Below are 27,036 nucleotides of genomic sequence, written 5' to 3'. Positions count from 1 at the left end.
AACCCTCGACCACCACACTGCAGCTTCCCTTGGCCTGGGAGTCCCGACCTCCCTGCAACGGCGGGGGCTCCGCTTTCCTGCCAGCAGAGCAGTCCCGGAGGCTGGATGGGGCACCGACTCCCGCAGCAGCTGGCCTGGGAAGCGCTGGCCGGGTGGCCTGCCCTCTCTTTGCTGGTGGTGCAGCAGGAGCAGAGACGGTGGGCACAAGTGACAGGTGTGATGGAGCGTGATGCCTTCCAAACCACCCAGGGGGGTTATCATCACTCTCATTTCACTGACCAGACAACCAGGACACAGAGAGGCCGAGCCGCTCACCACGGACACGCAGCTCCGAGAGCAGAGCTGGGCCCTGAGGGCAGAAGGTCCATGGGTAACACGTGGTGACTGAGGGATCCAGTCTCCCTGAATCTTGAGGTTGTACCGTCTAGAGCACATGGCTTCCCGGTCACGGTGGCAGAGAGAGCTCCTGTCCCTTCTCCTGTGTCTCAGCTACAGAAACAAGTGTCACCCTTGTTTATGGGCTACTGGCCAGAGCTAGTGGCACGGCCCGACTTCGCTGCAAGGGAGGCTGGGAGGCGCGGGCCGCACAGCTGTGATACTGGGTTGCTGTATCAGCCAGGTTGAGACTCTTGACTCCAGCTTCATCTCCCCCGTGCCTCCCCTTCCCACCCTGGCTGGCGCCCCAAGGGCAGAAGCTGCAGTCAGGGAACAGCAAGGGGTTCTGACGTGCCACCAGTGAGTGGTGTCCGTCTGTGTGCAGGGTGCCTCCGTGTCAAATGCGTGTCTGCAGAGCAAGGAGACCCGCGGTAACCAGAGCCACCGGTGTTGAATTCACTGTGCTTGAGTTGGACGGTTTGGTAAACGCATTAATCGTGTGAACCAGAGCAAACGTTTAGGACACTTGTGTTTTCACGGTGCTGAATCTGTGCACATTACAGGAAGCAAAACGTGAATTAAGGAGCCACCTTCGCCGGGGTCTGCCCTTGGTCCTTACTTTGTATCAAGATTGCGTTGTTCTAGAGTTCAGAGCAGTTCCTTGTCAAGATCCTGCAACTCAGAGCCTGCTTGGGTGAATTCATGGGTTTTCCTGTGTCTGTTACAGTTGTGGGCGTGAGCTGGTGCGGGGTGAGTGTCAAAGGCCGGCGGAAGGCGTTTCTTGCTGGGGCTCACTGGGGACGAGTGCTGAGCAGCCCTCAGCGCTCCCGCTGCTGGGAAGAGGCAGGGAGTCCCAGCGCACTGCCCCAGGCCCAGGCGCACTGCCAGCCTGCGGTCCTCTGCACCCCGCTGGGGGCTGGGTTGCCAGTCCACGGCCCCTTGCAGCACTGGGCCAGGCCTCTGCCCACGGAGGCCCGAGGGCCTTAGCGTCTGTTTACAGAGCCCCTCCCATGCCTCCAGAGCCTGGGCTTACAACTGGCCGTCGTTCTGGAGGGCAGGCTTCTCCCCCACTTCACAGATGAAGAGACTGAGGCCCACTGAGCTGACGTGCCTTGCCTCCGGGTCCCCCGAGTGAGTGAGCGGTGGGCATGGGACCAGGACCCTGACCAGAACCTGGAGTCGCAGAGGCCCGGGCCCGCCCTGCCACTTCCTGGGTGTGTGATCTTGGCGTTCAGTCCATCTGGCCTTCCCTTCCTCACGCATACAAGGGTCACCCCGTGGAGTCCCTCTGAGCATCAGCAGTCGTGTGGGAAGCCCTCCGGTGGGGCCGGCGCACAGCAGGTATTCAGTGAGTGGTAGCTGGCATCACGGAGCTCGCTTGCACAGAGACACCGCGCAGAACGGCTTGCTCCCACGTGGCTCCGCAGGGCGACCCAGTCTGCCCCTGGTTTGCCGTTCCAGCCTGAGTGTTGACAGCACCCCCTTACTCTCCAAACGGTCCCGGTTTGGACATGGGAGACGGGGACAGCGCCCTCATTCGTCTCTTTACGACGCCCGGAAGTCAGATGAGAAAACACGGAGCGGAGGAACCTGAGAGAGTGCTGGCAGGCGCGTCTGGCTGTGCTCACCTTCCTCTTCATAAATACTCGCATCCAAATTTGCAAGTCTCCGCTGTTTATTCCAATTATAGTTTACTTGCCTGATGACTGTGCCATCTGTTCCCACTGCGGCCAGGATGCAGCAGCCCTCCGCTCCTGAGGCTGCAGGTGGCAGATCTCTGGGTTGGGAGGAGCGGGGCTGGGGACACAGCGATGGGGACAGGCCAGTGGCCAGGTGAACCCCAGCGGGCGTGGTGCTCTGAGTGCTAAAGTAAACGCTGCCGTGCAGGTGCGCGCCCGGGGCCTCAGGTAAACGCTGACGTCCAGGTGAGCCCCCAGGGCAGGCGGCCAGGCGCTGTTTTCCTTCCCAGCATTTGCAGGAGTGCTTTCTGCTGGTGGCTCAGGGGCCGTGGGGGCACCAAGCCCCAGCGAGCCGCGCCCGCTGCAGCCAGGCCAGGGGAGCCTGTCCCCGGAGGCTCTGGAGGGAGGACCTGCCTCTTTCCCAGGAGAGGGAAGCAGCAGGGGAGCCTGGCGAAGCTTCCAGAGGAAGCCCTGACCTGTGGGGAGCTTTTTGGGTTTAATGGGCTGCTGGCATCGCATCTGCTGGCTTCTCGGACCTTTTCCCCTGGAACGAGTGAGAGCAGGCGTCTGGGAGCTGCCGGGCTTTGGGGAGCTGGCGTCCTGCTGCCTTGAAGCCATGTCCTGGGAGACCCAGAAGAGAAACAAAACAGGAATCGAGGAGAGAGACGTGAGCAGCGAGGCGTGAGCCTGCAGGACTCTCAGAGTTTCTGGGGTAGACACGCGAGATGGGAGGGGCTTAGCCCTGCAGCTTCGCCCCCAGGTCCTAGTGACAGCGAGTCTCAGACCACACTGTCACACGTGTTCAGACGCACGGAGGGGTGCACGTGCGCGTGTTCTGCTGCTCAGTGATGTCCCTCCCCTCTGCCTTCTCAGAAGCTTCCACCACCAGCTCCCATGAAGCTGACACGAGGCCCTGTTCTGGTGGCCTCAGGCAATCAGACATCCTTTGAATCAGCGTCTGGTCACGGGACCGTTTTGAGCCCAGCCTTGGGTGCCATCCCCAGATACGCTAGTTACGCACTCTTCATTCTGGGGGGGGACCGTGCTGGGATCTCCCATATTTTGAATTCCTTTAATTTCACCAGTGGATGCCCGTTTCTTCCATCTGTTACACCTTGGAAAAAGCTCATCATTTACCAGTTTTTTCCCCTGATATCGACCATACTCAACAGGCGTGCATGGGGCGTGGATGGAGAGACAGGTAGTGGATGTCTTTGGAGCAGCTGCCTCTGGAGCCCAGCCTTCCTGGTATCTGCGTGGCCCGCCCCTGGGGTGGAATTCTCAGTTCCAGCGCTGACTGCTCTAGAGCGGAAGTTCTCGCCCCTGGGACGCATGCTCTCCATGCCTTTCTGTCTCCATGCAGAAGGGCTGCAAATTAGAGACCCCAGAGCCACCCTGTGTGTCTGGGCCTTGGGTGGGGACAGCCAGAGGCCACCCTCAGGGCCACGCAGTGCTGGGACTGCTAGCACATTCCATGTGAGGTGGGATCACAAAGTGGTGACCCCCAGGCCAGGGCCATCTCTGCCTGAGCCTTGTCTGGCCAGGCTGTTCGTAAGCCTTCAGAATACCCTCCAGTGTCTGACAGTTGAGGGATTTTCCATCGAAATGAAGATTCGCTGCTTCTCAGGGAAAACTGGCGGTTTTGCCCACAGTGGGCCAATACTGAGACGCAGATGCCCTCGTGGACAGAACACACAGCCTGGGTCACCTGGTCCCCCAGGACGGGCATCCCCCACCGACTCCACGGACGTGTGGTGGACACGATGGTTGGGCGTCGGCTCTGCTGCTCCTGCCCCCAGGACCCTCCCCTCGTCTCTCACGTCAGAGCCGGCTGCTGGGGAAGCGGCGGTGAAGGAAATGCTCCCTGGAAGGCGGCCCTCAGGGAGCTCGGGCCCTGGGCCCCACCGGCAGCGGTACCCAGGAGACGGAGTTAACGCAGCAGCTGAAGCACGCAGTGGTCCGCCACCTCCACGTGAGCCCTGGCCTCTCCCTGGTTTCGTCTGGGTCCCGCAGGGCCTGCTGGGAGCGCACGGTCTGCCCTCTCCCCACCCTGTGCTCCACTCGCCTCCACCCCCGAACCCCCAGCAGCAGATCAGGTCAACAGCTGCAGCCGGGAGCCCCTGTTCAGACGGGCCTCAGACGCCCCGTCTCCGTGTGGGCTCCTGACACCTCAGCTGCTGTCCGCACTTCCAAGCCCTCCTTGCCCAAGGCTGGGTGGCTGGCGGCTGTTCCCCACCTGAGGGCGCTGCCTGCCCTCCAAGGCCAGTCACTCACACCTGGAGCAAGGGTCTGGTCTTCAGGGCTGAGCACGGGGTAGCCAGAGCCCTTGGCCGTGCGGCATCTGAGGTCACCATCCTGCTCCTGGGCGGGCGCTGCATCTCCACGGGGGGCCCAGGCGGGAGGCGGGTCTGACCTCCTCTCTGTGTCCCCACCTGCATGCAGGGGCGCCCGGTGTCACTGCTGTGCCTTCCTCGGAGGGAGCAGCGATCCCAGCCAGGCTCGGTCAGCCTTTCAGAAGAATCCTGCTGATTTTTTGTTTTTAATGAATCCAAGAAATTAATTACAAGTTTGGGATTGATTAGGTCTATTTTTAGGATTCTGTGATCTCAGACATGAATAGTACTTCATTCTGGACTAAGGAGCTGAAAGTCTTCATGCCCGTGGAGGACGTGGAGAAAAGGAGTGGCTGGTGCAGGGGTGGGGGTGTGTCGCGAGCCCCCCAGCCAAGCCAAGGGTCCGGCTAGCACCGGCCTCCATGCCTGTGTGCACACCACTTGAAACCAGACGTCACTCAGCCCGACTGGGTACCCACCTCCGGTCCAGGTGCTGGAGTGCAGCAGACCAGACTTGTGCCCTCGTGGAGCTGGCACGGTAGCAGGGACATCCCACCTGCCATCCAGCAAGGAACGGAGGCCGGCCAGGCCCGACGCAGATGGAGCAGCCCCTGCTGTGAGGAGCGTGACACCTGCAGACCCGGGCTCTCCTCGCCACGGCTTCAGCAAGCACCCGTCGAGCACCCGCGGTGGGCGGGTTCTGTGCAGAGCCCTGAGGGCGTCCCGGGGAGCCAGAGGCACAGGCTTGAAGCTGACGGTCTAGTCGTGGAGACAGACGAGGAAGGATCAGGGAGCTCTAGAGTGTAGGGTGGTGAGTGCCCAGAACAGAACACAGCAGGGGAGGCAGAGGGGGCTCTCCACGTGCCCCTCCTTGGGTGGGCGCACACCTGTGGGCCAGTGCGGGGAGCTCGTGTTTCTGCACCAGGAGTGGAAGCGCAGGAGTGTAGACTCTGGTTCCCCGGGAAGGAAGAGGGGCTGGATGACACCCGCCCAGCTGAGAACCAGCCGGGGCAGGACCAGGCAGAGCGGGGGTGGGGGAGCTGCCCGGGGCTGCCTTCCAGGACGTGTGCCCAGGGACACTCCAGCCTCCCTAGTGCTCCCGAGACGCCTCCGGCATCTGCAGATGGCAGCGATGTTGCTAACCCAGTCCAGCAGGTAGACCTTCCCTTTACTGCTGAAGCCATGCGCTTCGGGGTTCTGCAGGACTAGAGGCAGGGGCCTCCACAAGATGGCTGCATCCGTGGGCTAGCCACGGAGCCATCCCCCGCGGCCGGGCTGTGTCACCGCCCCATACTCCAGATCTCCAGCAGCTGCGGTGAGGCGTGCCCATCACACAGAGCCTGGGCTGCACACGGAGCCCAGAGCAAGCTGCAGTTGGCTGGGCCGAGTGTCTGCAGGGTGTCCTGGCACCTGCGCTCGCCCACGTTTGCCCTGGGAGCCAGGCTGCACAGAAAGCTTGGTTTTACGCGTCGTCGTTCATTCTTGCATGGAGGCACGAGGCAGCCCTTGGCCACATACACGCACACACATATGCAGACACACTCAGACAACACACTTTCAGGTGTGCATGTGCACACACACTGTCGTCCACAGTGCACGTGCGGCACCTTGTGCACACACACGCACGCTCACTCAGACACGTGTCCCCGCGAGCCAGGGCTGCCTGCTGACCGTGTGTCCCCGCCTGTGCCCTGCAGTGCAAGGTGCGGGAGTTGGAGGAGAAATGCCGGGCGCAGAGTGAGCAGTTCAGCCTGCTGTCCCGGGACCTGGAGGAGTTCCGCCAGCACGCCGGCAAGATCGACCTGGGCGGCAGCTCTGCGGCCTCCTCGGACGGCCCCTCGTCCCCCAGCAAGGCCTTCCCAAGGCTCATGAATGGACTGGCCCCCTCCATCAGCAAAGGTGGGTGCCCCGACCTCCCTCCCGTGGTGGAGAAGGGCCGTCTGGCCTGTGAGGCACCACTGGGCACAGCTGGGGCGTGGGTGACAGGCGCCCCTGGGGAGCGGCCAGTGTCAAGGGCCTTGCGGTGATACAAGGCGGGCCAGCGGGCCTTGAGCACGCCTGCTGTGCCGGGCCCTGGCTGGGCACCTGGCGGGTGTCAGCCGGCATGACCTCACACGCCCTCAAAGCGGTGGTACGCAGGCAGCCAGGGCCTGGCCCTGAGGGTCTGGCGCTGGGTCTGCGCTGGGCGCTGCCTGGTGTGCTTCCGAGCGTCTCCCCTCCTCCTCCAGTGACCTCCCTGTGACATCGCCTGCGCACTTGAGAGCTTCCGTTCCGACAAAGGCCGCGGTAATGACAGCGGTGAACTTGCACACTTTTCCATCACGTTTGTGTTTAGGGAGCCGAGTGGGGCGCAGGGGGTTAACTCCGCGTGGTTGGGGGGCATTTAGTCTCTGTCGTGGGTGAAGTGATCACAGAGGTAGGTGTTAGACTTAACCTTATCGGAGGTCCTCGGTGTAGGCAGCGAAGTCCCCTGCTCAGTCGGGGAGCACTTTCTCCCTGCTGAAGGTTAAACGGGTCACAGGCCGATTTTATCCACCTGAAGACAGTCAGTTTTTCTTTCAAACTTAGGGGAGATGAGGACTGGAGCCCCACCTTGCAATTCCACAAAAGAATCTGCAGCTTTTGCTCCCAGTTTTCATCAGAAGATTGGGGTGCTTTTCACTATTAAAGCAAGGTGATGATCGTGTATCTTGATAAATGATGTTTCCCCCCACCCCCTCCCCATCCTGCTCGTGCGTTAGAGAGAACGCTTAGCTCTATGAAAAACCGGACAGAAGGAGGAGGTCTGAGCGCCTGGTACCCCAGGCCCTTCTCCAGGCAGCAGCCCCGGGCCTCCTGTGTGAACAGCACGCGAACACGTTAGTCTAGTGGAAGCTCACGTGTCAGTGGAGAGGGGAGCAGTGACTTACCTGAGTGAATCGGTGTCGAGATTGATCTGGAAAAAAAGGATGTGATTCCCAATGGCGGAAAATGGACACTGACCAACAGCAGACCAAACAGAACCCCAAACAGCTCTGCCAAGCAAATCACTCAGCTCCCGGTGGACCAGCTGGTTTGCATAGGCTTCTGTTTAGCCGCTTGGAAGAGCCATGGTGCTAACTGACGGGCTCGTTTAAAAAACTGCTCCCTCGCCCACAAGGTGCTTCTGGGGGCAAGACCGGGCACGCTTGGCATCAGCCTCGCGGTGTCCTTGCTGTGCCGGCGCCACTGGGCCGCTAGGGGCTGCCAGCAAGAGGGCTTCCTCTGCAACCCCAGCGTCCTTCTCAGGGTCACCCTCTGACGGCAGACAGGAGGGGCCCCTTAAGGACGAGGCAGGAACTTGCTGCTGGGCCGGCCTCCTCTCTGTGTGCGTCTTCGGGAAGGTGTGGGCAGGGCCAGCGCACAAGGTCGGAGAAGGCCCTGCAGATGTGCTCCTGCCTGAGGCCGGGTTGGCCCGAGGCTGAGGAGGACGAGGCTGATGGTGTGGAGTCACGTCTGCAACAGGAAAGGCGGACATCGCACAGGGACAGGATTATCCCTAAAAATCTCCAGGAAGGGGCTGCTGGAAAGAGGCATGGGGGTGTGTCCTTCCCCGGGCCACCCCTACACACTGTCTCCTTCGGTATTGGAGCTGGGATTTGCTGAAGCACCAGGTAGAATCGTGGATTTGGGCTTGGTGGCCATAGTCTCCAGAAAATACATCTGTTGAAGCGCCGGCGTCAGGAAAGGGTGGGATGTTCCTGCCGTGAGGGCACGGGGGCCAGAGCTGCCCCCTCACTCACAGAACACAGGCAGGTGACATCGGCCATGCTCGTCAGATTGTTTTTCTCAAGGGAGCTGGATTTGCTGAAGGTGAATACAAGGAGTCTGCTACATTCTTTCCCCTTTACTGGCGATGTCACCCCTGCTGGTCACGGGCAGTGTGTTAGTCAGCACGGGCGAGGCTCAGCTGCAGAAGCCTTGGGGGCTTAACACAGCTCAAGCCTCTACCTTGATGATGCTCCACGTCCGCCTCAGGCCGGCTCAGGGCATCGGTTCCACGTGTCTTCACTGGGGAATGCTGGCAAACAGAGCCGCCTCCATCTGGAATGTTCCATCGCAGGGGAAGGGAAACGTAAGAGATTAGACACCAACTCAAAAAGGCTTCCACCCCAAGCAAGGCACGTCACTTCCACTCTCAGGCCATTGGCCCGGATGAGCCATGTGCTCGGGTCGCACTCCTGCGTCGCTCAGAGGAAGGAGATGCGGTACTGGTTCTGCAGCCAGGCCCTGTCCTCAGCCTGTGAGGCTTTGGGAGTCAGTTCTGCAGTGAATGTTTCCTTTGCACCTGCTGTCTGCCCGCCAAGCACTGTTGGGGGCATTGGGCCTGCTCGGCAGTGACCAGAGCCCAGCCACTGCTCCCTGGGACCTGGCATTCCCGCAGGGACCCCCTGTCTGTTTCAGCATCGATTCTGTTACAGCGATGCTTGCCTACGATTCTCTTAATCGGGCAGGGGCAGTGGGGGTGACTTCCAAGCAGCCTTTGCGGGAATGCTTCTCACAGTATTTGGATTTCCTGATTTGGACTCAGTAAGTCATCTTCTTCAGTGAACAGTCTGCCTGGTGTGAGAGCCACGGCGAGAGACTAGACGAAGCCAGCGAGGAGGCCCTGCAGGCCACGGGCAGCAGGAGCTCGGGGTGGAAAACCAGTTGCTTCTCTGTCTCACACCCGGTCCTAGGAAACATGCCTGAGGCTGCTCAGTCCAGGCCAGCACTGATCAGGGTGCTCAGTCCCCTCCCCACGTGGCTGGGACGGGGCTCTCGAGCCCCCTGAGGACAGGACCAGCAGAGAGCCACTTTGGTCCTAGTTAGTCTCTTGTCAAAGTGTTTTTTAGCCGTAAGTCCTTTGGTCACTTTGTGTATTAAGTTAGGACGATTTGGGTCATAAGTGACAGCACAGCCAAACTACACTGGTGTGAGCAAAAAGGGCTTGCTTTATCATGTCGAGTAGATGAAGGGCCAGTAGGTTTAGCTTCAGGTACGGCTGGATTCAGGGGCTTTAGCCCTGCCACTCCATCTTACAGATCCTCTTATGAGCAGGCTCCATTCTCAGGCGAAATTTCTTCCTCCTGGTGGCAATATGGCTGCAGTATCACTGAGTCTCATCTCCCCTCAGGTTGAAGCTGGGGAAAAGGAGTCTCTCTGCCCATGACTCCCACTAAGTTCTCTCTGACTGGACCCTCCTGTCTCATGGGCAACACCACTGTTACCACCAGACGATCGTGGAGCCAGGAGTAGACTCGGCCAGATGGATGGTCCAAGGACAGGGGTGGGGTCAGACCAGCCTACAGGAAATAAGGGTGGAAAATGGGTGGGTCCCAAAACGAAACTCAAAGGCTGATGTCAAAGAGGAGGAAAGACACACTGGGAAGGCAGAGAACCAGCGTGCTTTTTTTATTTCCCTTGTGTCTTTCTTCAAATTGTTCCAATGTTCCCGGCCAGGTCAGGAGAGTTCCATCAGAAGCCACGCTGTGATTGGTGACTACATCCGGCCCCTCCCGCTCCCGGGTGACAAGCCGGAGCCTCTGTCCGTCAAGCCCACCTTTCTGTCCAGATCTGGTGGCCCAAGATGCAGATTTGAATCAGACGTGAGTCCTAGTCCTGGTCCTGGCCTGCCCGCGTCGGGTGTCAGGCGTGGAAGTCAGCACACCTGCCACTCTCTTTGCAGCCCCTCCTTGTCTTCCTCCCTCTCCTGCCTCCTTCCCTTCTCTGCCATTCACCTGTCTTCCCTGACCCTGCTCTGGGCCAGGACGTGGGCCCCGTGTGCACGGGCGGGGGGTGTTCTCTTAGTGCAGAAGGACTGTGAGCCGGTCAGCACCTAAGAAGTCAGGTCACAGCGAGTGTCGTGAACGTGGCAGGACAAGCCCGTGACCCGGAGGGATGAGGCAGGAGACAGGGCGGCCCTCTGAGAAGGGCCCTTCTGCTCTGCCGCACTTTCAGGCGGGTTATTCGTTAGATTCCGCAGACTAGTGACATCACAGGCCCTGCGGAGACAGGTGCTTTATAAGCATCCCTGTGTGACCGAGGAGCCTGCAGAGAGGGACCCGCAGGGTGGGGGAGGGACCCGCGGGGATGGGGAGGGACCCGCGGGGGGTGGGGAGGGACCCGCGGGGGGGGGGAGGGACCTGTGGGGGGGAGGGACCCGCGGGGGGGGGCCTCCAGGGGGCAGGGAGGGACCTGCCCATCTGTGGGTCACGCCCAAGACAACATGCATGTTCTCGTCTCACGGGAGTTCCACCATCTGAGGCTGAGGAGCCCTGGGGACCATGACAGGGGGTCCCTGGTGTTTCTAGCATGGCGTGTGGAGCCTGCGGCTTCAGCGACATGAGCATCTGCTGTGTCTCTGACAGATGGATAATGAACGGGCTTCCAGCACCTCCAAGCAGAGATACTCGGGGAAGGTCCACCTGTGTGTCGCCCGCTACAGGTAAGAGGGACGCTCTCCTTTGCACCCTCTGGGCATCTGTGAGCGTGGGAGGCCTCAGGCAGGCGAGGTGGTGGGTGCGGGGACCCTCCACGAGCTGCGGGACCCCTCCCGCAGTGCCGAGAGGACGCGGCGGCCAGGCTTCGCAGGGTGGCGTGTCTGCTCTGACGGGAGGGGCCCAGGCACTGCGTTCCTTTCCCAGGGCTGCCTTTAAGCACAGCCACAGGCAGGGTGGCTCAGAGCAGCAGAGGTCCACTCTCTCCTGGTTCCGGAGGCCAGGAGCCAGAGATCAAAGTGTCAGGGGGCTGCCCTCTCTGAAGGCTCGGGGAGGGTCCTTCCTGCCTCTGCCATCCTCTGCTGGCTGGCAGCCTCCTTGACGCCCCTCAGCTGTAGCACCCCACTGCAGTCTTGGCCTCCGTCCTCAAATGCCCGTCCTCCCTCTGTGTCCCCCCATTTTGTATAAGGACCCTGTCGTTGGATCAGGGCCGCCTGACTCCAGTATGACCCCATCTTAACTTGATCACATCTGCAAAGACCTTTCCAAGTAAGCTCACCTCCGCAGTGCCAGGAGTTAGGGGCTGAACGTCTCTCTGGGGACGCCGTCCAGCCCACAGCGGCGGCAAACTGATTCTCAGAGAGGGGTGCCCGTGTCCATAGCCCCTGTTTGGCACTGTCCCGGCGCCCGCCCGGACCACGTCCCGCGGCCGTCACAGCTGCCGAGCCCATCACTCGTCGGAGGGCCCATGCCCACTGAGAGCTAGCGTGGGCCCGTCTGGTCACACACGGCTCTCAGGTCCCTTGCGGTTGCCGCCAGGAACCAGGTCTCAGGAGCCAGAAGCTGGGCTGCAGGTGCTGCCCTCGCCACAGCCGTGGGCTTTGTTCCCGCGGGGCTGGTGGGGGCAGACGGAAGAATCTGGGGTCGCTGAGATTCTTGCCTAGACGTGGACCTGAACTCTCCCAGGGCCTTGTTCCCAAGCGCAGGGGCCTCCTCCTGGCTCCCCAGTCCTGAACCGCCCACTCTTGGTGGGTGACTGTGGGGGCTGCGACCTCACCCCCGCGTGCCTGGAGGATGAGTGACACCCTTTTTAATTTACACGATCATCACTCATGATCGGTGATGTTACTTTTACTTTCTTGATGAGGCCTTTTCTGCTATTTTAAATGAATTCACCTTTGAATTAGAAAATCAGAACTTTCTGTAGCATGTTTCATTTGCACGTTGGATATGGTTTCAAAAAAATGTGAATTCCAACATTTTGAGGATTGGAGAGGATGGTCACTTTGACACTCCTGGCGGAGAGAGAGAGAGAGAGAGCAAAATCCACTTTCCAGGATGTATGTTTTTTACTGAAGTGTCCTCGCGTTACCATGTGTTAGTGTCAGCGGACAGCGTCAGGATTCAGTTACACTAGGGTATTTGGGCCGTGCGTAGCCAAGACCTTGAAGACGTGCGTGATTTTGGCCAAACAAATCTGCTTCCTAGGGATTTATCTTCAGGAGGAAAGCATGCGAGTGTGAAAAGATATGTCCGTAAGGATATTTGATGCAAAGCCAGTTACGTTAGCCAAAAGGAGCGTCAGAACTCAGATGAGGAGAGTGTGTGTGTGAAGCTGTTCAGTGGACTGTCACACGTCCCTTAGAAAGGCTGCGATAGAGAGTTTCACGGGGTGGAAGGACAGTCACGCGTGTTGCCAAGTGTGAAAATGAGCAGGTTGCTATCTACCAAGTAGGTTATGTCATACGCTCCCATCTTTGTTCAGTAATAGGTATTGAAATGCTCCAGGGTTAATGACTTTCTTATTTTCTGACTGATCTGGAAATTTATAATGTATAATTTGGAGTCATATAAAGGTCATCTGATATGGAGGACTCTGAGCGGACAACGTGGTTTCAGAACTAGCTTTTTATTTGAAACCTGGGTGTGTGAGCCATCGAGGGCCTGCATTTTCAGTGTGCAGATGACTCACTGGCACCGAGTCGTCGCTCGGGTCTGGAACATCCTGGGAACAGCAGAGTGGGCCCTGGCGCTTGGCCAGGGATGGGCTGGCCTCAGGCTCCATCTCGGGCACCACCTGAGCGCGTTGTCTCTTCCTCTAGTTACAACCCCTTTGACGGGCCCAATGAGAACCCAGAGGCCGAGCTGCCACTCGCGGCGGGGAAGTACCTGTACGTGTACGGGGACATGGACGAGGACGGCTTCTATGAAGGTCTGGGGGGCCGCGTGGTGGGCGGGGGGCCAGCTCCCATCACCCCGGCCGCCCCAGGCCTCCACTCTGACCCTGTCTCCAGACTTACAGGCAGCCCCTTTTGTTTGGCTGAGTGGGGTTCCCACTTTGAACCCCAGGTAGACCTCAGACATTCACCTGCATGCAGCCTCCAACCAGACACACGAGGCTGACAGACAAGGGGTCTCTGCCTCCCTTCCATCTCACTGTCCAGCACCCTCAGCGTCCCCCAGGTGACCTGCTTTCCGTAGGACCAGAGCCCATTTAGGTGACCTCACCTGGCGCCCTGCGATCCCAGGGACCGTCAGGCTCTGGCCCCGCGAATGGCCCGACCATTGCCTTATGGTCACCTCCTATAGCATGAAATCAGGAGCCGTGAACCCCTCCACCCACCCGGCCTTGGTCCCCTTTGTAGGAGACGGGGGGGGGGGAGCAGGTGGCACTGCCAGCAGCTTCGGAAATCAGGATGCCTTGGTTCCCTCAACTTTTCTGTTGCCCTGGTAGCAGGGTTTTGGTTTCCTTCTGTTCCCTCTGATGAGGAAAGTAATTTCTTGCTCAACTAGCAGGTTTCTTTTTTTGTGACCTCACAGAGTTTCCTTGGAGCTGATGGAATCAGCCTCAGCTCCAGTCCTGAGGTTTACGGGGGCCGGACATCAGGCCGCTCGGCTGACGTTTGGAGCCCAGCCCTGCCCGGCCCGGCTCCCTGTCTGTCAGTGAGCAGCAGACAGAGAACCCGAGAAACTTCCCCACGGCCGGTGGCAGAGCAGCTCGAATCTTACCATAAATTTGTGTTGCTCGCGCCAGTTTGCACACCAGGGTGGAAATGTGTGCTCCAGGCGGCTGCCGGGAAACCCTCGCTGGAAATCCCTAGAACACGGGCGCCGGGCGCTGTGCCCACGTAGACTTTCAGAGGCTGGATTAAAGGCAGATGCAGAGCTCGGCGCTCCGTTGTCCGTGGGACCGTGGGAGGCTTGCCCCGGCTCACGGCAGCCTGTAACTGTTCCCGCCTCGGGCGGCCGTGAGGATAAGTGAGGAAGGAGACAGGGAGAGGTGCGAGCAGGGCTTGGTACCCAGAACTTGCTCCGTAGATGTCAGCCCCCACCCCCGCCCTGTCTTCCCCTGTGTCAGACGAGGGCTGTTTATATAGCATCCTCTAGGCAGGGGTGGACATCTCAAGACTCCCTTCCTGGGTGGGGTCAGGGACAGAATCAGATCCTCATTGGTTCCGGAGATTTGGGACTGACTCCAGTTGGCTTCCCTCTCCTGGGCCCTCACACGTCCCCTGAGGCGGGGGCGGGGTCTGCGGGGAGAGACCCCTCTGTTCTGCACTTCCCAGCCTCCCAGGCCCCGCCCGGTCAGGCCCTCTCTCTGCGGCTGCTGGTGCTGAACTGGGGGAGCTGCCATTTCTGGCTGGTGCCGAGAGGTGACCCAGACCGAGCAACCTTTGATGCTCCGAAACAGGCTTAGTTTGCAGGGCTCTGCTGTTGCAGGCTTCCGAGCCTCAGGTAGGGAGAACGCAGGACGTGAAGCCACTTCACGGAGCAGAGAGGGGTCCCCGCTGTGAGTGCTGCAGCCTCAGAGCTAGTCTGGTGGCATTTGGGGGCCACTCTGCCCGCGGGTGGTTCTCCAAGACCAAGCTCGTCTGTTTCACACCCGGTGGGCGCACGCTGGGAGTCTCATGTAGGTGGACACGGAGCTCCCTTTGCAAGGGGGAAGCGGCCTTCTAATTCCTGTTCGTGTGATGACTCACTCAGAAATCGTCGTGAGGTGTCATTTTTTTCATCTCCAAACCCACGTGGCTTACATGTTGTTTGTCCTCTGACAAACCTTTGCTGCGCATCTGCTGTGTGCCGGGCATCCCGCTGGGACGGTTCAGTGGGCAGGACGCAGGCCCACGCCCTCCCAGAGCAGCGCCCCCAGTGGGAGGGGTAGTCAGTCCACGTGTGCAGCTGAATGAACACGGTGCCCTGGGCACCGCGGGGAAAATCAGACAACTGATGGAGGGGGTGGCAGATGGCAGGTACTGGGGTGCCGTAGCAGGGGTGGGGTCTGGGCGAGGTGACGTTTGAGTGGTGCATGTTAAGAGCTGAAGATCCCACCGTAACCTCGTTGCTTTCCGTAGGGTCCCATCGTGGGAGGTGCAGACTTGCGGCAGGACCTCAGGCCCCCCACGTGACAGTCGGGCCCTAACTGTTCTTGTGCCCAACAGGCGAACTCCTGGATGGGCAGAGGGGCCTGGTGCCCTCCAACTTCGTGGATTTTGTCCAGGACAGTGAGTCTCGGCTGGCCAGCACGCTGGCGAGTGACCAGGAGCAGAACCTCATCAACCGTTCCGGCATCGGCATCTCCCCGCTGGAGGGGGAGAGTGTCCTGGACCTCCACTCCCCGACGCTCACGGACTCCGGCCTCGCCGACAGCGGGGCAGGGACGCTGGATGTCAACATTGACGACATTGGAGAAGACATCGTGCCTTACCCTCGGAAAATCACCCTCATCAAGCAACTCGCCAAAAGTGTCATTGTGGGCTGGGAGCCCCCGGCCGGGCCCCCGGGCTGGGGGACGGTGAGCAGCTATAACGTGCTGGTGGACCAGGAGATGCGCCTGAGCCTCACGCTGGGCAGCCGGACGAAGGCCTTGATCGAGAAGCTGAACACAGCGGCCTGCACCTACCGCGTGTCCGTGCAGTGCGTCACCAGCAGAGGCAGCTCGGACGCACTGCAGTGCACACTGCTGGTGGGCAAGGACGTGGTGGTGGCGCCCTCCCACCTGCGGGTGGACAACATCACGCAGATCTCCGCCCAGCTCTCCTGGCTGCCCACCAACAGCAACTACAGCCACGTGATCTTCCTCAACGAGGAGGAGTTCGACGTCGTCAGGGCTGCCAGGTACAAGTACCAGTTCTTGAACCTCCGGCCCAACATGGCCTACAAGGTGAAGGTTCTGGCCAGGCCGCACCAGGTGCCGTGGCAGCTGCCCTTGGAGCAGAGGGAGAGGAAGGAGGCCTTCGTGGAGTTCTCCACGCTGCCTGCAGGTGAGCCGTCCTCCGGCGGCCCCAAGGGAGGTGACCCCCGGTGTCCCCCACGTGTGCACGCATTGGTCCATGAAAGGGAGAGAGAGAGAGACGGGAGAGGAGAGGAGAGGAGAGGACTTGGATTGTGTCCAGGGGCCACGTTGTTAGAAACATTTAACATCTGCAAGAGGCTCACCCCACCGCGGACAGCAGGAGAGGACGGCCTCCCGGGGGACCGGGTGGGAGAGCTCCGCCTCCCGGCGGCACGTCCTCTGGCCGTGCGCTCAGTGGGTGGACTGGAGAAGTGAATGCCCGCAACCCTCTCAGAACCGATCTCCTGCTCTGTCGTTCCTTCCTGTTGGTGCACACGTGTATCTAACACGGGTGGCTGAGTTTGTGTAGAGGAAGTTCCACTGCGATGCCGTTCTGGGTCCCGGGCACCCCCCCTGTGCTCTCAGCTGTGACAGGAGGAGGGAGGGACGCCCCTCCCCCCCACTCCCTCCCCGGAAGCTGTAAAGAGATGGGTGGGATGGACCAGCCTCCTGGGTCAGCTCTTCCTCTGCTTCATAGGATCCCAGAGCTGTTAGGTTAAGGGGCAGCTGCCACCTCTGCCTCCAGAAGGTTCCATCATGTGGGGCTCTGCTGGGCTCACGGACAAGGCAGCCTTTCCAAGTCGGGCAGGAGGCTGTGCCCAGCCTGGGAGCCTGGACACCGGGAAGACCAGGCTTCTTGGAGCAAAGAAGGTCCCGTCTGCAGAAGTACTTGGGGGCGTGCTTTGTCTCCTCTAGGGCTGTTCTTAGTCCTGGGATGCTCACCTCATGCCCTTGACATGCTGGTCGTGACACCCTGCTTGGATTTGTCTCCGTGATAGTGGACCCAGCTCCGCCCAGCCTCATGGGTCAGCCGTTGTGCAGACAGTTCAGTCGTGCTCCAGAATCATCTTTAGTGGCCGCGTGAAGGCTCCCATCTAACGCGGGATTGGCTTTCCAACTCGCAGTGGCTTTGCTTTTTATTTTATTGTGCTTTCCAGTCTCTTTGAAATCTGTCATCAACTAGAGTCTGACCTACAGACCACAAGGTTGGGGGCAGGTGGGACAGACCCCTTCAAGGAGCAAGAGTGTCTGAGTAGGTGCTGATCTGTGACAGGCCAGTTTGTTTGTGCTGGATGATGGCTTTCGGCTTCCTGCCTGCCTGTCAGGGTGTCCGCTGAGGACCCTGGGACAGTGATGCCTGCCGTGAAGCCTTGTGGTCAGTGCTGGGGGGGGAAGAAACGAGAAACCCCAAACCCAGGGGCTCCACTGGGCTCGGAGGAGAGGCAAGGAGCACGTCCACTGGGACTGCTGGGAAGGGCTTCTTGGAGAAGCTCACGCGGAGGTGGGGAGGAACAGAGACCCAGCAGGAGGCCTGGAGCCCAGGGCACGTCCCCGCAGGTTCACACCCAGTTCCTGGGTGTCTCGTCAGCTCGGGCTGTTGTAACAAGATAAACTGAGGGGCTTGTAAACAACAGGCATCTACCTCTTGCAGTTCTGGAGGCTGGGAGTCGAAGATCAGGGCGGGGGCAGACCCCGTGTCCGGTGGGGACCGCTTCCTGGTCGGCAGACCACGTCTTCTCGCTGTGTCCCTGCCTGGCGGACGCCGGGGCGCAGGAGCTCTCTGGGCCTTTAGTAAGGGCACTGGTGTCAGTCACCCCCACAGACGCCCACCCCCAGTAACGTCAGCTGGGGCTTCGGACTCCAGCACGGGGGTCTGGGGGGACACAGGCCTCCGGTCCACAGCAGGTGACTTCCGCTGCCCGTCCGGGAGGAGAGTTTTGACCGTGGCCACGACAGGAGTGAGAGGTGGGGGCAGGGCCACCTTGAACCTCGCTCAGCGTGAGCCCCGGCACCAGGTGTGTGGCGGGACGAAACGCCCCACATGGTGGGCGTCAGCACGGCTCCCCTCACCACCGGCCCCGCTCTGGGCTGGGAGGAGGGGTGGGCTGGAGTGCAGGACACAGCCTCCTCCACCAGCGAACCCGGCCTTTCCTGTGGCCGCTCTCATCGCAGGAACTGGAGCCCAGCCCGGTCCAGACCAGTTTCATTCTTGACTTTCGCCCTTAAGGGGAGCAAGCCTTACTGACTGCTGCGAGGCGGTACCTCCCTGTGGTTAGACTTCCGTCTCTCTGATACCTAGTGACTCTGAGCTTTTTGTCATGGGCCCACTGGCCATTTGTATGTTGCCGTTGGAGAATTGCTCGTTTAGGTCTCCTGTCCATTTTTGGATTGGGTTTGTTTTTGTTGTTGTTAAGTTGTATGAGCTGTTTATATATTCTGGAAATTAAACCTTGTCAGTTGAATCAATGGCAGATATTTTCTCCCATCCTGTAGGTTGTCATTTCGTTTTGCTTATGGTTTCCTTTGCTGTGCAGAAGCTATACTTCAATTAAAAAAAAAGCGTAACAAGGCTGTCTGTCCTGTTTGAGTGGACTGTCCAGGTGGAGTGTAACTTCTGAACCAGGCTGGGCAGGAGCTCCGAAGCCCAGTATCGCCCGCCACGTGCTGAGGGTGGAGTTGCACCTTCCTTTGCAGATGAGCCGCAGGCGAGCGCTGGTGTGAGTCCTGCCGCCAGCACTTGATAGCGAGCGGCTTCCCTGCGACCTTAACTTCCTCCTTTGCAAGCTGAGGAGGAACTTGCAGGGCTGTTTGGATCGAGGGATGTAAAGCATCCGAAACTAGGAGTGGCGCGTAAGACATCCTCAGCCTGCAGCCGTCCCTCCCCACCAAGCCGCCCCCAGGACCTGCCTGAGCGAGGCCTTGGAGGACGTGAAGCTCATGGCCTTCCCCCTGATACCTCTACGTTCCTTTCCAAATATAAGTTTCCATACTTCAGACACAAGGGTGCCGGGAGTTTTGCACCAGAGGAAAGGGAGGCGCCCATGGGTTGGGGTGCAGACGGGCCCTCCTGCTGAGTGAGACCAGGAGCTGATGGGGTGACCGGCGACGTGACCCTTGCCTCCTTGTTGCTGGGAGTGACCGCCTAGGACGGTCTCGGGAGACCCAGTGAGCACGGTTCAAGGTGGTTTGGGCACAGAAGAAGCGGGTCAGCTGGGGCTGCTGGGTGTGCAGAGCCAGGTCCAGTTTCGGGCCTCGTCAGAACCTGTCTCTCTCCAGCTTTCCGCTTTGTCCTCGCCAGCGAGGTGGCAAGATGGGTGATGTGTGGTCCAGCCTACATGCTCCCAAGTTTGCTGGAGAGAGGGAGGGCCGGGGTGAGGGGGCAGCGGGTGGTGGTGCAGAAGAGGAGGGGAGAGGTGACGGTGGAGGGGGCGTCTCATGGCTGACTGGCCAGGCTGGGGTCACAGGCTGCCGTGGAGACGGAGGTCAGTGAGCAGGAGTTCAAGGGGCACCGTGGGGCCCCTGGGAGCTGCTGCTCCGCCCCGCCCCCCACTCTATTCCACCTCTCCTCTTCTCCCTCCTTCCCCAGAGGCTTCGCTGAAAGATGCCACCATCTTCCAGGTGCCACCAGCCTTAGCGGCTCGGCTGCCAAAGGGCCGTGTTGTGAACATCTCTCTGCCTCTGCCCCGCAGGTCCTCCAGCCCCCCCACAAGACATCACCGTCCAAGCCGGGGCCACCCCAGCCACCGTCCAGGTGTCCTGGAAACCGCCCGCCCTAACGGCTACCGGACTGTCCAACGGGGCCAACGTCACCGGCTATGGCGTGTACGCGAAAGGGCAGAGGGTGAGTTTCTGCTGGGGCTGCGCCTGCACGCAGGGCCGGCCGCCCGCCCGCCTGCCGCTCGCTGAAGGCTGGTGTCCCCTCTCCTCAGCCCGCCAGCGTTCACTAAGCACCAGCTGCACTGGCACCCCAGGGCCCGGTGTGGAATGCTGAGAGCCCCCGTCCTTTCCTGCCCCGCCCTCCTTTCCAGAATGCTCTCTGCCTCCCGCGCTGCCTGCCTGCCCTGCTCTGGACCGTTCCTGTTCTCCTCCCCCAGGGACCAAGCATTTCACCTCTCTTGAGTCCCACGATCTCGAGCCCCCCTCTGCAGGCTTGAGGACTCCACCACATTGGTTCTTGGCCGGACGGCCGCAGGTCCAGGCGCCTCGGAAACACTGCAGGGCCCTTCCCGCCGTGTTGGGGAAACCCATCAGCTCAGCGCCACCCCTCCTGGCAGACGAGAGACACGCTGCCCTTGAGGGGCTCGAGCAGGCTTCTGTCTGTTCCCCACTGTCCCCCAGACTAGGAGGTGACGGGTCAGACGCACGTGTCTGGGTTCCCTCTGGGAGAGGGGCCCCTGCGGATGCCCCCCGCTCCGTGCACGCAGGAGGCCCACCGGGCGGGGCTTCCCCTGCAGCAGAGGCCCCGTGCGGTCTTGTCTCCCCGCAGCAGCAGGAAGCCGACACGGGCTCTGCCTAGCGCTCCTCTGTGCAGCGCTTCGGCAGTAACAAGCCCGGTGTCCTGCTCCCTCTGTGGCCCCGCATTCGTTTCCGCGTTGCTTCCGGGTGTGGAAGCAGAGGGTGTGCTTAGCCGTCCCGGCGACCCTCCAGCAGCTGGGCAGGAGCGGGGGCTGCAGACTGTGCAGCCTGGCTGGAGTCAGATGTTGGGGGGGGGTGGCCAGATCCCTGGCCGCTGGCGAGGGGTCTGCAGTGCCCGGGGCCCGGGCAGCCCGTGAGCGGCTCTCTGTGCGCAGGTGGCTGAGATCATCTCCCCGACGGCGGACAGTGCAGCCGTCGAGCTCGTGCGGCTGCGAAGCCTGGAAGCCAAGGGCGTGACCGTGCGGACCCTCTCTGCGCAGGGCGAGTCCGTAGACTCTGCCACCGCTGCCATTCCCCCCGACCTCCTGGTGCCTCCAACCCCCTACCCGAGAACTGCTCCCACACCGAAGCCGTTAGCAAGTGCCGGAGCCCCCGACACCAAAGAAGAGCACCTGGGTCCCCACGCCAAGCTGGACGAGGCCTGGGGGCTCAGCCGGGTGCCCACCCCCGCCCACGGGCACATGCTGGAGCCGCCCGGCCTGCAGGGCGTGGGCCCCGGGAGGAGGTCTCCCTCGCCCAGCCGCGTCCTCCCGCAGCCGCAGGGCGCCCCGGTCTCCAGCTCCGTCGCCAAGGCCATGGCCCGGGAAGCCGCGCAGAGGGTGGCGGAGAGCAGCAGGGTAAGGCTGGCCGTTCCCTCGCTGGTTCCGCTGCACGGGCTGTGTGGATTGCGCTCCGTCCCTCCAGCCCCCCGGGATGGGACACCCCACCAGCACCCGCGTCTGCGAAGAGAAGCACCCAGGGTGGCTGCCCTGACCTGGGGGGAAGAACAACTGTTTATCCTCCAGTTCCCCCCGAGGACTGCGGTTTAGGCCTGATCCTGAGGGAGCCACACTGTGTTTTTGTGTCGTAAACGTGGACCTGGATAACCAGAGGAAGTGGTTGTCTCCCAGCCTAGTTTAGCAGACAGGCTGCGAGCATCCCACTCACTGGGCGTTGGTCTGTGTCCAGGGATCCATGAGGTGCCTCCTAGGACCTGTCCTCCTAAATGAGGCTCCCCTCCTGGCTCTGCCCATTTGAGGCATACACATAGGGATGGACGTATTTACACACGTGTGTATGTACACACATGCGCACAGACGTTCACACACGTGTGTATGCAGACACGGTCACACACAGAAGTGGATGCACGTGAATGTGTCGGCGTGCCTGTCCCTGGAGCTGTCTGGGCCGTGGGGGGAGGGCTGTCTGGACGGTGGTGGGGCCGTATTCCAGGCGGCAGGGGCAGTGACACGTGAAACTTAAGAAGCATCTACGAAGGAAGCCTAGGAGAGCAGGCTCTGGAGCTGGGCGAGGCCCTGTGCCCCTCCCCCACCTCTTCCTCGGGCGCGTCCATCTACCAGGGTACCCCCAGCCTGTGTGCTGCAAGCCTGAGGTCAGGGCCCTAGCGGGGGGACAGTGGCGGCCAGTGGTCTTCTCAGCCCGGCCATCCTGAGTCGTCTCCCTGGGGCAGTGACCCTGCTAGTGCCTCCTCTGAGATGCAGGTGGAGAGATACCCAGGCCGGTGCTGGGAGACCCCCACTTCCTGGGCATCCCTGGGGCTGGGCCAGGCCGGGACCTGGGGCACGCAGGCCACGGCCAGGACAACTGGAAGGGATGAGCCTGCGGCAGCACTCCAGTACATGCTGGAAACTGGACATCCAGGCTTTGATGCAAACGCTCCCAGTCTGTCAGCAGTTAGACAGCACTGCGTGCCCTCAGCTTCACAGTATGCATGCCTGCCATGGGCCCGCGGCCCCTGTGCTCTCGTGGCCCACAAAGCAGGAGTTCAGGCTCAGTGCTTCTGGCGAAGCCTGTGGGCAGGAAGGGGCCGGCGGGTGAGCGCTGCCCCCTCCCCTTTCAGGTGGCAGCCACACATCCTGCCACCCTGAGGCCCCCAGGCAGCACCCCTGAGAGTGGGATGAAGTCAGACACTGGGCCCAGGAAGGCCCGGGGCTGCTGGCCCTCCAGCCTGGCTCCTCTTCCAGAAGGTGTGCAGGGAGAGCAAACATCTGAGCTTCCGTTTTCAGGAAAGGGTCACTGATCATATCAAGAGTGAGGCCAAGGTGACAACAGAGGAAGAGGAGCTTTTCCTTGGCACCTGCGCGTCAGCTCCCGCGAAGGCCAGGGCTAGTTCTGGGGAGGGCGGGAGGCCGGCTCACCGGCAGCCGGTGCACTGGCTCACTCAGCCCGAGTCCTGTGACCCTGGGGCTCCGAGGCGGCCAGGGGCTGGGGGAGGGAAGGACGCCGCCTGGAAGACAAGGAGCCTGGAACCCCGGCCCCCCTCCCCCGCACCTCCCGACACCTCCCGACACCTCCCCTCACCCGTCTCTTTCCTTTCTCTTCCAAGTTAGAGAAAAGGAGTGTCTTCCTGGAGCGGAGCAGCGGGCAGTACGCGAACTCCGACGAGGAGGATGGCTACGAGTCCCCCGACGTCCGGAGGAGGGGTGCCTCGGTGGACGACTTCCTGCAGGGCTCCGAGCTCGGCAAGCCGGTGAGAGGGCTGCGAGCCCCCGCGGGGCGGTGCATGCCGGGGCTCGGCCGCCTCAGGCCCACGAGCCCGAGGGGGAGGTGCAGGCCCGGCTTACAGCGGTCGTGGGTGGCTTGGGGAGTTTAGATTTCACAAGGCCTGTGCGTTTGTGACCTCATTTGGGAACAGTTTCAGAAGTCTCACGATGAGGCTTTCCCCCACCGACGGCCCTGCGCGAGTGTCCAGGGGGTGTCGGGGTGACTTTGTGGCTCAGTAAGTCTGCAGGTAACTGCCTGGTCTCAGTTTAGGCAAAACCTGTAATGTCTTTACTCATGTTAATCTGGCGGAAGTTTGTGCGGCATCTGCTGCATGCAAGACGTCATGAGGGGTTCAGAAATCAAACGGTCAGCATCCTGCCCTCAGAGGGACACTTCCCCTTCCAGACTAGGCCCGCGAGTGACAGATGCACCCAGGGTGGGTTTTGTCTCCAGCGTTCCGCTCACGCACCTGCTGGTAGAAATGTCCTTGAGTGGTTTCAGGACCTATCACTGGACAGCAGGAAGGTTGGGGCCTGGAGAGTCCTGAAACCTTGAGACGTCAGAGCTGGAAGACACCTCAGTCCCTTCAGCACCTGCCTCGACAGCCAGGCAGGGACTCAGCCTCTCCAGGAAGAGGGCCTTGGACCCTCACAGACTTGGGGTCACTTCCTGGCTCTGCTACTGCTAGTAGGCAAGATACCCAGCTTCTCCAGTCATCAGGTTCGATAAGATTAAAGTAATTGTATTTGCATTAGCTTGCACATGAGAAACAGAACAACCAACTAACAGTGACGAAGGTGCCACAGACGTTTCGCTACCCAGCATCGTGGGAGGTCTCGAAGTTTACAGGGTTGGCTCCACTGCTCAGTTGTGTCTGGGCTCCAGGTTCTGAATCTTCCGTTCTTTTGGCCTTTTTCTCATGGTTACAAAGCAGCTGCCATAGCTCCAACTGTCACATTCTCCTGTGACAGCTCCCCAAGAAGGAAGGGGGAGGGAGGGGTGAGAAGAGGAGGGTTTCTCCTCAGGCTCTTCCGTCTGTTAGAAAAGTCTTTTCCAGCAGCTGTTCTTAATCCACACACAGCAGAAGCAGCATCTTTGTGCACGTAGGGCGTGCAGCCGGCGTGGGGTGACACGGGCCGTGCTGAGTGATGGGTGCCCATGTGGTGGGGGCCGGGACCCCTGGCTGGGGGCCATCCCGTCTTCTCAGATCCCCATCGGCTGCAGAGGCTTTGGCTTACACATGAGCAAGCTGCCCTCTCTTGCTCTGCAATCAAACCTTTCGGCTGCACCCGGACTTCCCCGCGTGCGCCCAGTGATGCGGTCTTCCCCAGGCTGTTCCACAGATGCCCCGGCGTGTGCACATGTGTGTTTCCAACTCCATGGCAGTCCTAGGACTCCTGAGTGTCCCTGTGTGGTGCACACGCACCCATTCGCCACCCCAGCACCCTCTCCTGCACGACCCTAGGCACAGTGTACGTGCTCCACAGGTCCCAAGCCTGCTGCCACCTGAGTTGCAACCTCTGGCTTGATCCTTTGTCCAGCCACTAAGTTGGAGGTGCTGATAGGACCCAGAAAAGTGGTGCTTCCCCATGTGTCTCGTAAGCTCCATGGTGCCATCCTGCCCAGAGCCCAAGGGCCTCTGCCCACTCCCGTCTGGCCTTGGGAGTTGGGAGGCCGGGTCTGGTCCTCTCTCTGCCACCCCAGCTCGCCGCGTGCTGGGAGACCGTGGTTCCCTCACCTTTAAGGCACGTGGCTCATGCAGACATCCAGACACTGTCCCAGCCCAGAGCTGGCAAAGCCAGGGAGGCCCTGTCGGGGGCTGCCCCTCCACCCGCGTCCCATTCTCCTGCCCCAGCCGCACTGTGGCCACGGAGATGACTACCACACGGAGAGCAGCCGGGGGTCTGACCTGTCCGACATCATGGAGGAGGACGAGGAGGAGCTCTGCTCTGAGATGCAGCTGGAAGACGGGGGCCGGCGGCGGCCCAGCGGCGCGGCCCACAACGCTCTCAAGGTCAGTGCGCAGGGGCACCGGGTCCCTCCACGCCGGCCCTGCCGGCATCCCATCCCCTCCTTTTGCTGGGGCGCCAGGCCAGCCCCAGAGGGGCCTTGCCCAGCAAGCAGAGCCCGCAGACGTGGGTGGGCTGCTTTCTCACTATTGAATCTGCACTCGGGCTCTCCCCGGCCCTCCTGTCCCTCCTCTTTGCCACAAGCCTAGCTGAAGGAGTCTGGGAGAATCCAGCTGGCACTTCCCAGGGACACCCCAATTTGTACTAAGAACTGAATTGAAAAGAATAGAACAAAGACTGTGGCGCGTGGGGGACCAGCTGGGGCCGTGCGGAGGCCCCGTGGTGGGGTGAGCCGAGGCAGGCCCTGCCGGGGGCTGGGAGAGGGGCACGGAAGGAGGTCAGAGGAGGGTCGGCCGTCCTGGAGGACAGGGGGGTCCACACACAAGCCCCTTTCCAGGCACCTCCCACCAGAGACAGATCCTGCACCCTCTGCTTCCGCCTCTGGTGTGGCCGTCAGCGGGGGTTTGATTTGGGGGGGGGGTCACCTTAGCAGAGACTGAGCTTGAAGAAGCCGCCCTGGGTGTGCGTCCTGGTCCCCTGGGAGTTGTGCTGCCACGGCTGCTGCTGGCCTTTCTTGCTGGACGTCTGTTCGCCCGGCACGAGCTGGTCGCGGCTGGGGGTGAGGATGGACGTGGCCCCTGCCCTGCAGCTGCTCCCAGCCTGGGGGGTAGACAGACAAAGGGCAGGAGAGCTGGTGCGGCCCACGGGTTCTCAACTGAGTAAGGCCTCGGTGGGGGGAACCCTGCTGGGGCTGCCGCGCCCGGCCCCAGGCCTTCTCGGAGGACGCGGAGCCGTGCGTTTTGAATGGTGGACAGAAAGCAGCGCCCAAATCTGGCTACCAGTTCGGTGCCCACTTGCACAGAGCAGACTGACTTCCGTTTTCCCAGCAGAGGCCCCTGCAGGGCCTTGGAGACGCTCCGCCCCCAGAGAGCATGCCAGGTCGCTATGCAGACCTGCACGGTTGCGGCTCCTGCTCCTCCCCCTGCCCTGGCCACCCGGAGCCACCGTCCAGCAGGATTCACAGGGACCCTTCTTGCCGGAGGGAGGCCCCAAGCTGCCGGTGGTCCCGCCTGACCGGCCACTCAATCCCCTGCTTCCCCAGCTGCCCGCAGGGCTCATGGCGGGGCTGGTGAAGCGTGTCAGCTTCCCTCCCATCCTCTGGGCGGGGGCCGCTCCTGGGGTCGTACTTCTGTGGATTGTGTGGAAAGAAGAGGGCAGGGAGAAAGGCCAACCCAGCCGCACGAGCACCGCCCTGGCCCCAGAGCAGCCACGGGGAGGTCAGAGCTGCGGGGAGACGCAGTCTGGGGGTCCGCCCTGCTCCCTCGCTGCCTGTTCCCCGACACTCCCCAGAACAGACATCCATGAGAGAAGCATGTGCCGCCCGCCTCCTTGCCCGGCACTCGGGGCCCCAGGCGCTCAGCAGGTGCTGCTGCACCAGGCAAACTGCCAGGTCCTGCGCGCAGGGCTGCGGGCTGGCGGGGCGGCGGGGGCTGCAGACCCCAGAGCTCCTGTGCGCTGTCCCCCGCGGTGCAGCGCCTCTCTGACAGGACGAAAGGCAGGGCTTGGCTTCCTGGAGTCCGCGAAGAGGGACTCCTGGTTCCACGGGAGCAGAGGACTGGGCCGAGGGAGGTCCCTGCAGAGAGAACCACATGCAAGGATGGGCGGGCAGTTGTGTCCACCCCTGACGTTCGTCAGGCCACCTCTGGGTGGCTGTTCCCAGGCCGGGCCCTGCAGCCCATGCTGGCGGGGGCGCGGCTGCTCGTTCAGGGCCTGGAGTCCAGGCGTGCCAGAGGGACAGACGTGGATGGAGCACAGACCTCCTAGGACCAGGATGGGGGCTCAGCGCCCAGGTCCCCAGTTTCACACGCTCACACCCAAGCCAGGGAGAGTGGTGGTAGGTCAGCAGACCAG

At 61.3% G+C, this 27,036-nt stretch overlaps 1 protein-coding gene and 1 long non-coding RNA gene across 7 annotated transcripts in view; one reads left to right on the top strand and one right to left on the bottom strand.

The window, feature by feature from the left end:
• Positions 1-27,036, top strand: part of RIMBP2 (RIMS binding protein 2) — a 220,203-nt gene that overhangs the window by 175,401 nt on the left and 17,766 nt on the right. For all 6 annotated transcript variants that reach the window (XM_072953349.1, XM_072953352.1, XM_072953350.1 and 3 more), the window contains exons 7-15: positions 6,085-6,286; positions 9,848-9,993; positions 10,756-10,832; positions 12,927-13,036; positions 15,264-16,085; positions 19,627-19,778; positions 20,728-21,189; positions 22,899-23,042; positions 24,912-25,070. In XM_072953349.1, coding sequence (XP_072809450.1) covers positions 6,085-6,286; positions 9,848-9,993; positions 10,756-10,832; positions 12,927-13,036; positions 15,264-16,085; positions 19,627-19,778; positions 20,728-21,189; positions 22,899-23,042; positions 24,912-25,070 — 2,274 coding nt within the window. The remainder of the gene's footprint in view (positions 1-6,084; positions 6,287-9,847; positions 9,994-10,755; positions 10,833-12,926; positions 13,037-15,263; positions 16,086-19,626; positions 19,779-20,727; positions 21,190-22,898; positions 23,043-24,911; positions 25,071-27,036) is intronic.
• On the bottom strand, positions 12,718-14,325 carry LOC140690970 (uncharacterized). The gene is made up of 2 exons (XR_012066390.1): positions 13,333-14,325; positions 12,718-12,993 (listed from the first exon to the last, which is right to left on the bottom strand). It is a non-coding gene; the product is annotated as an uncharacterized lncRNA (long non-coding RNA).

Source organism: Vicugna pacos, chromosome 32, assembly GCF_048564905.1.
Source record: "Vicugna pacos chromosome 32, VicPac4, whole genome shotgun sequence".
NCBI lineage: Eukaryota > Metazoa > Chordata > Mammalia > Artiodactyla > Camelidae > Vicugna > Vicugna pacos.
Note: the sequence above shows the minus strand (reverse complement) of the source record. Positions and strands in the feature narration are given on the sequence as shown.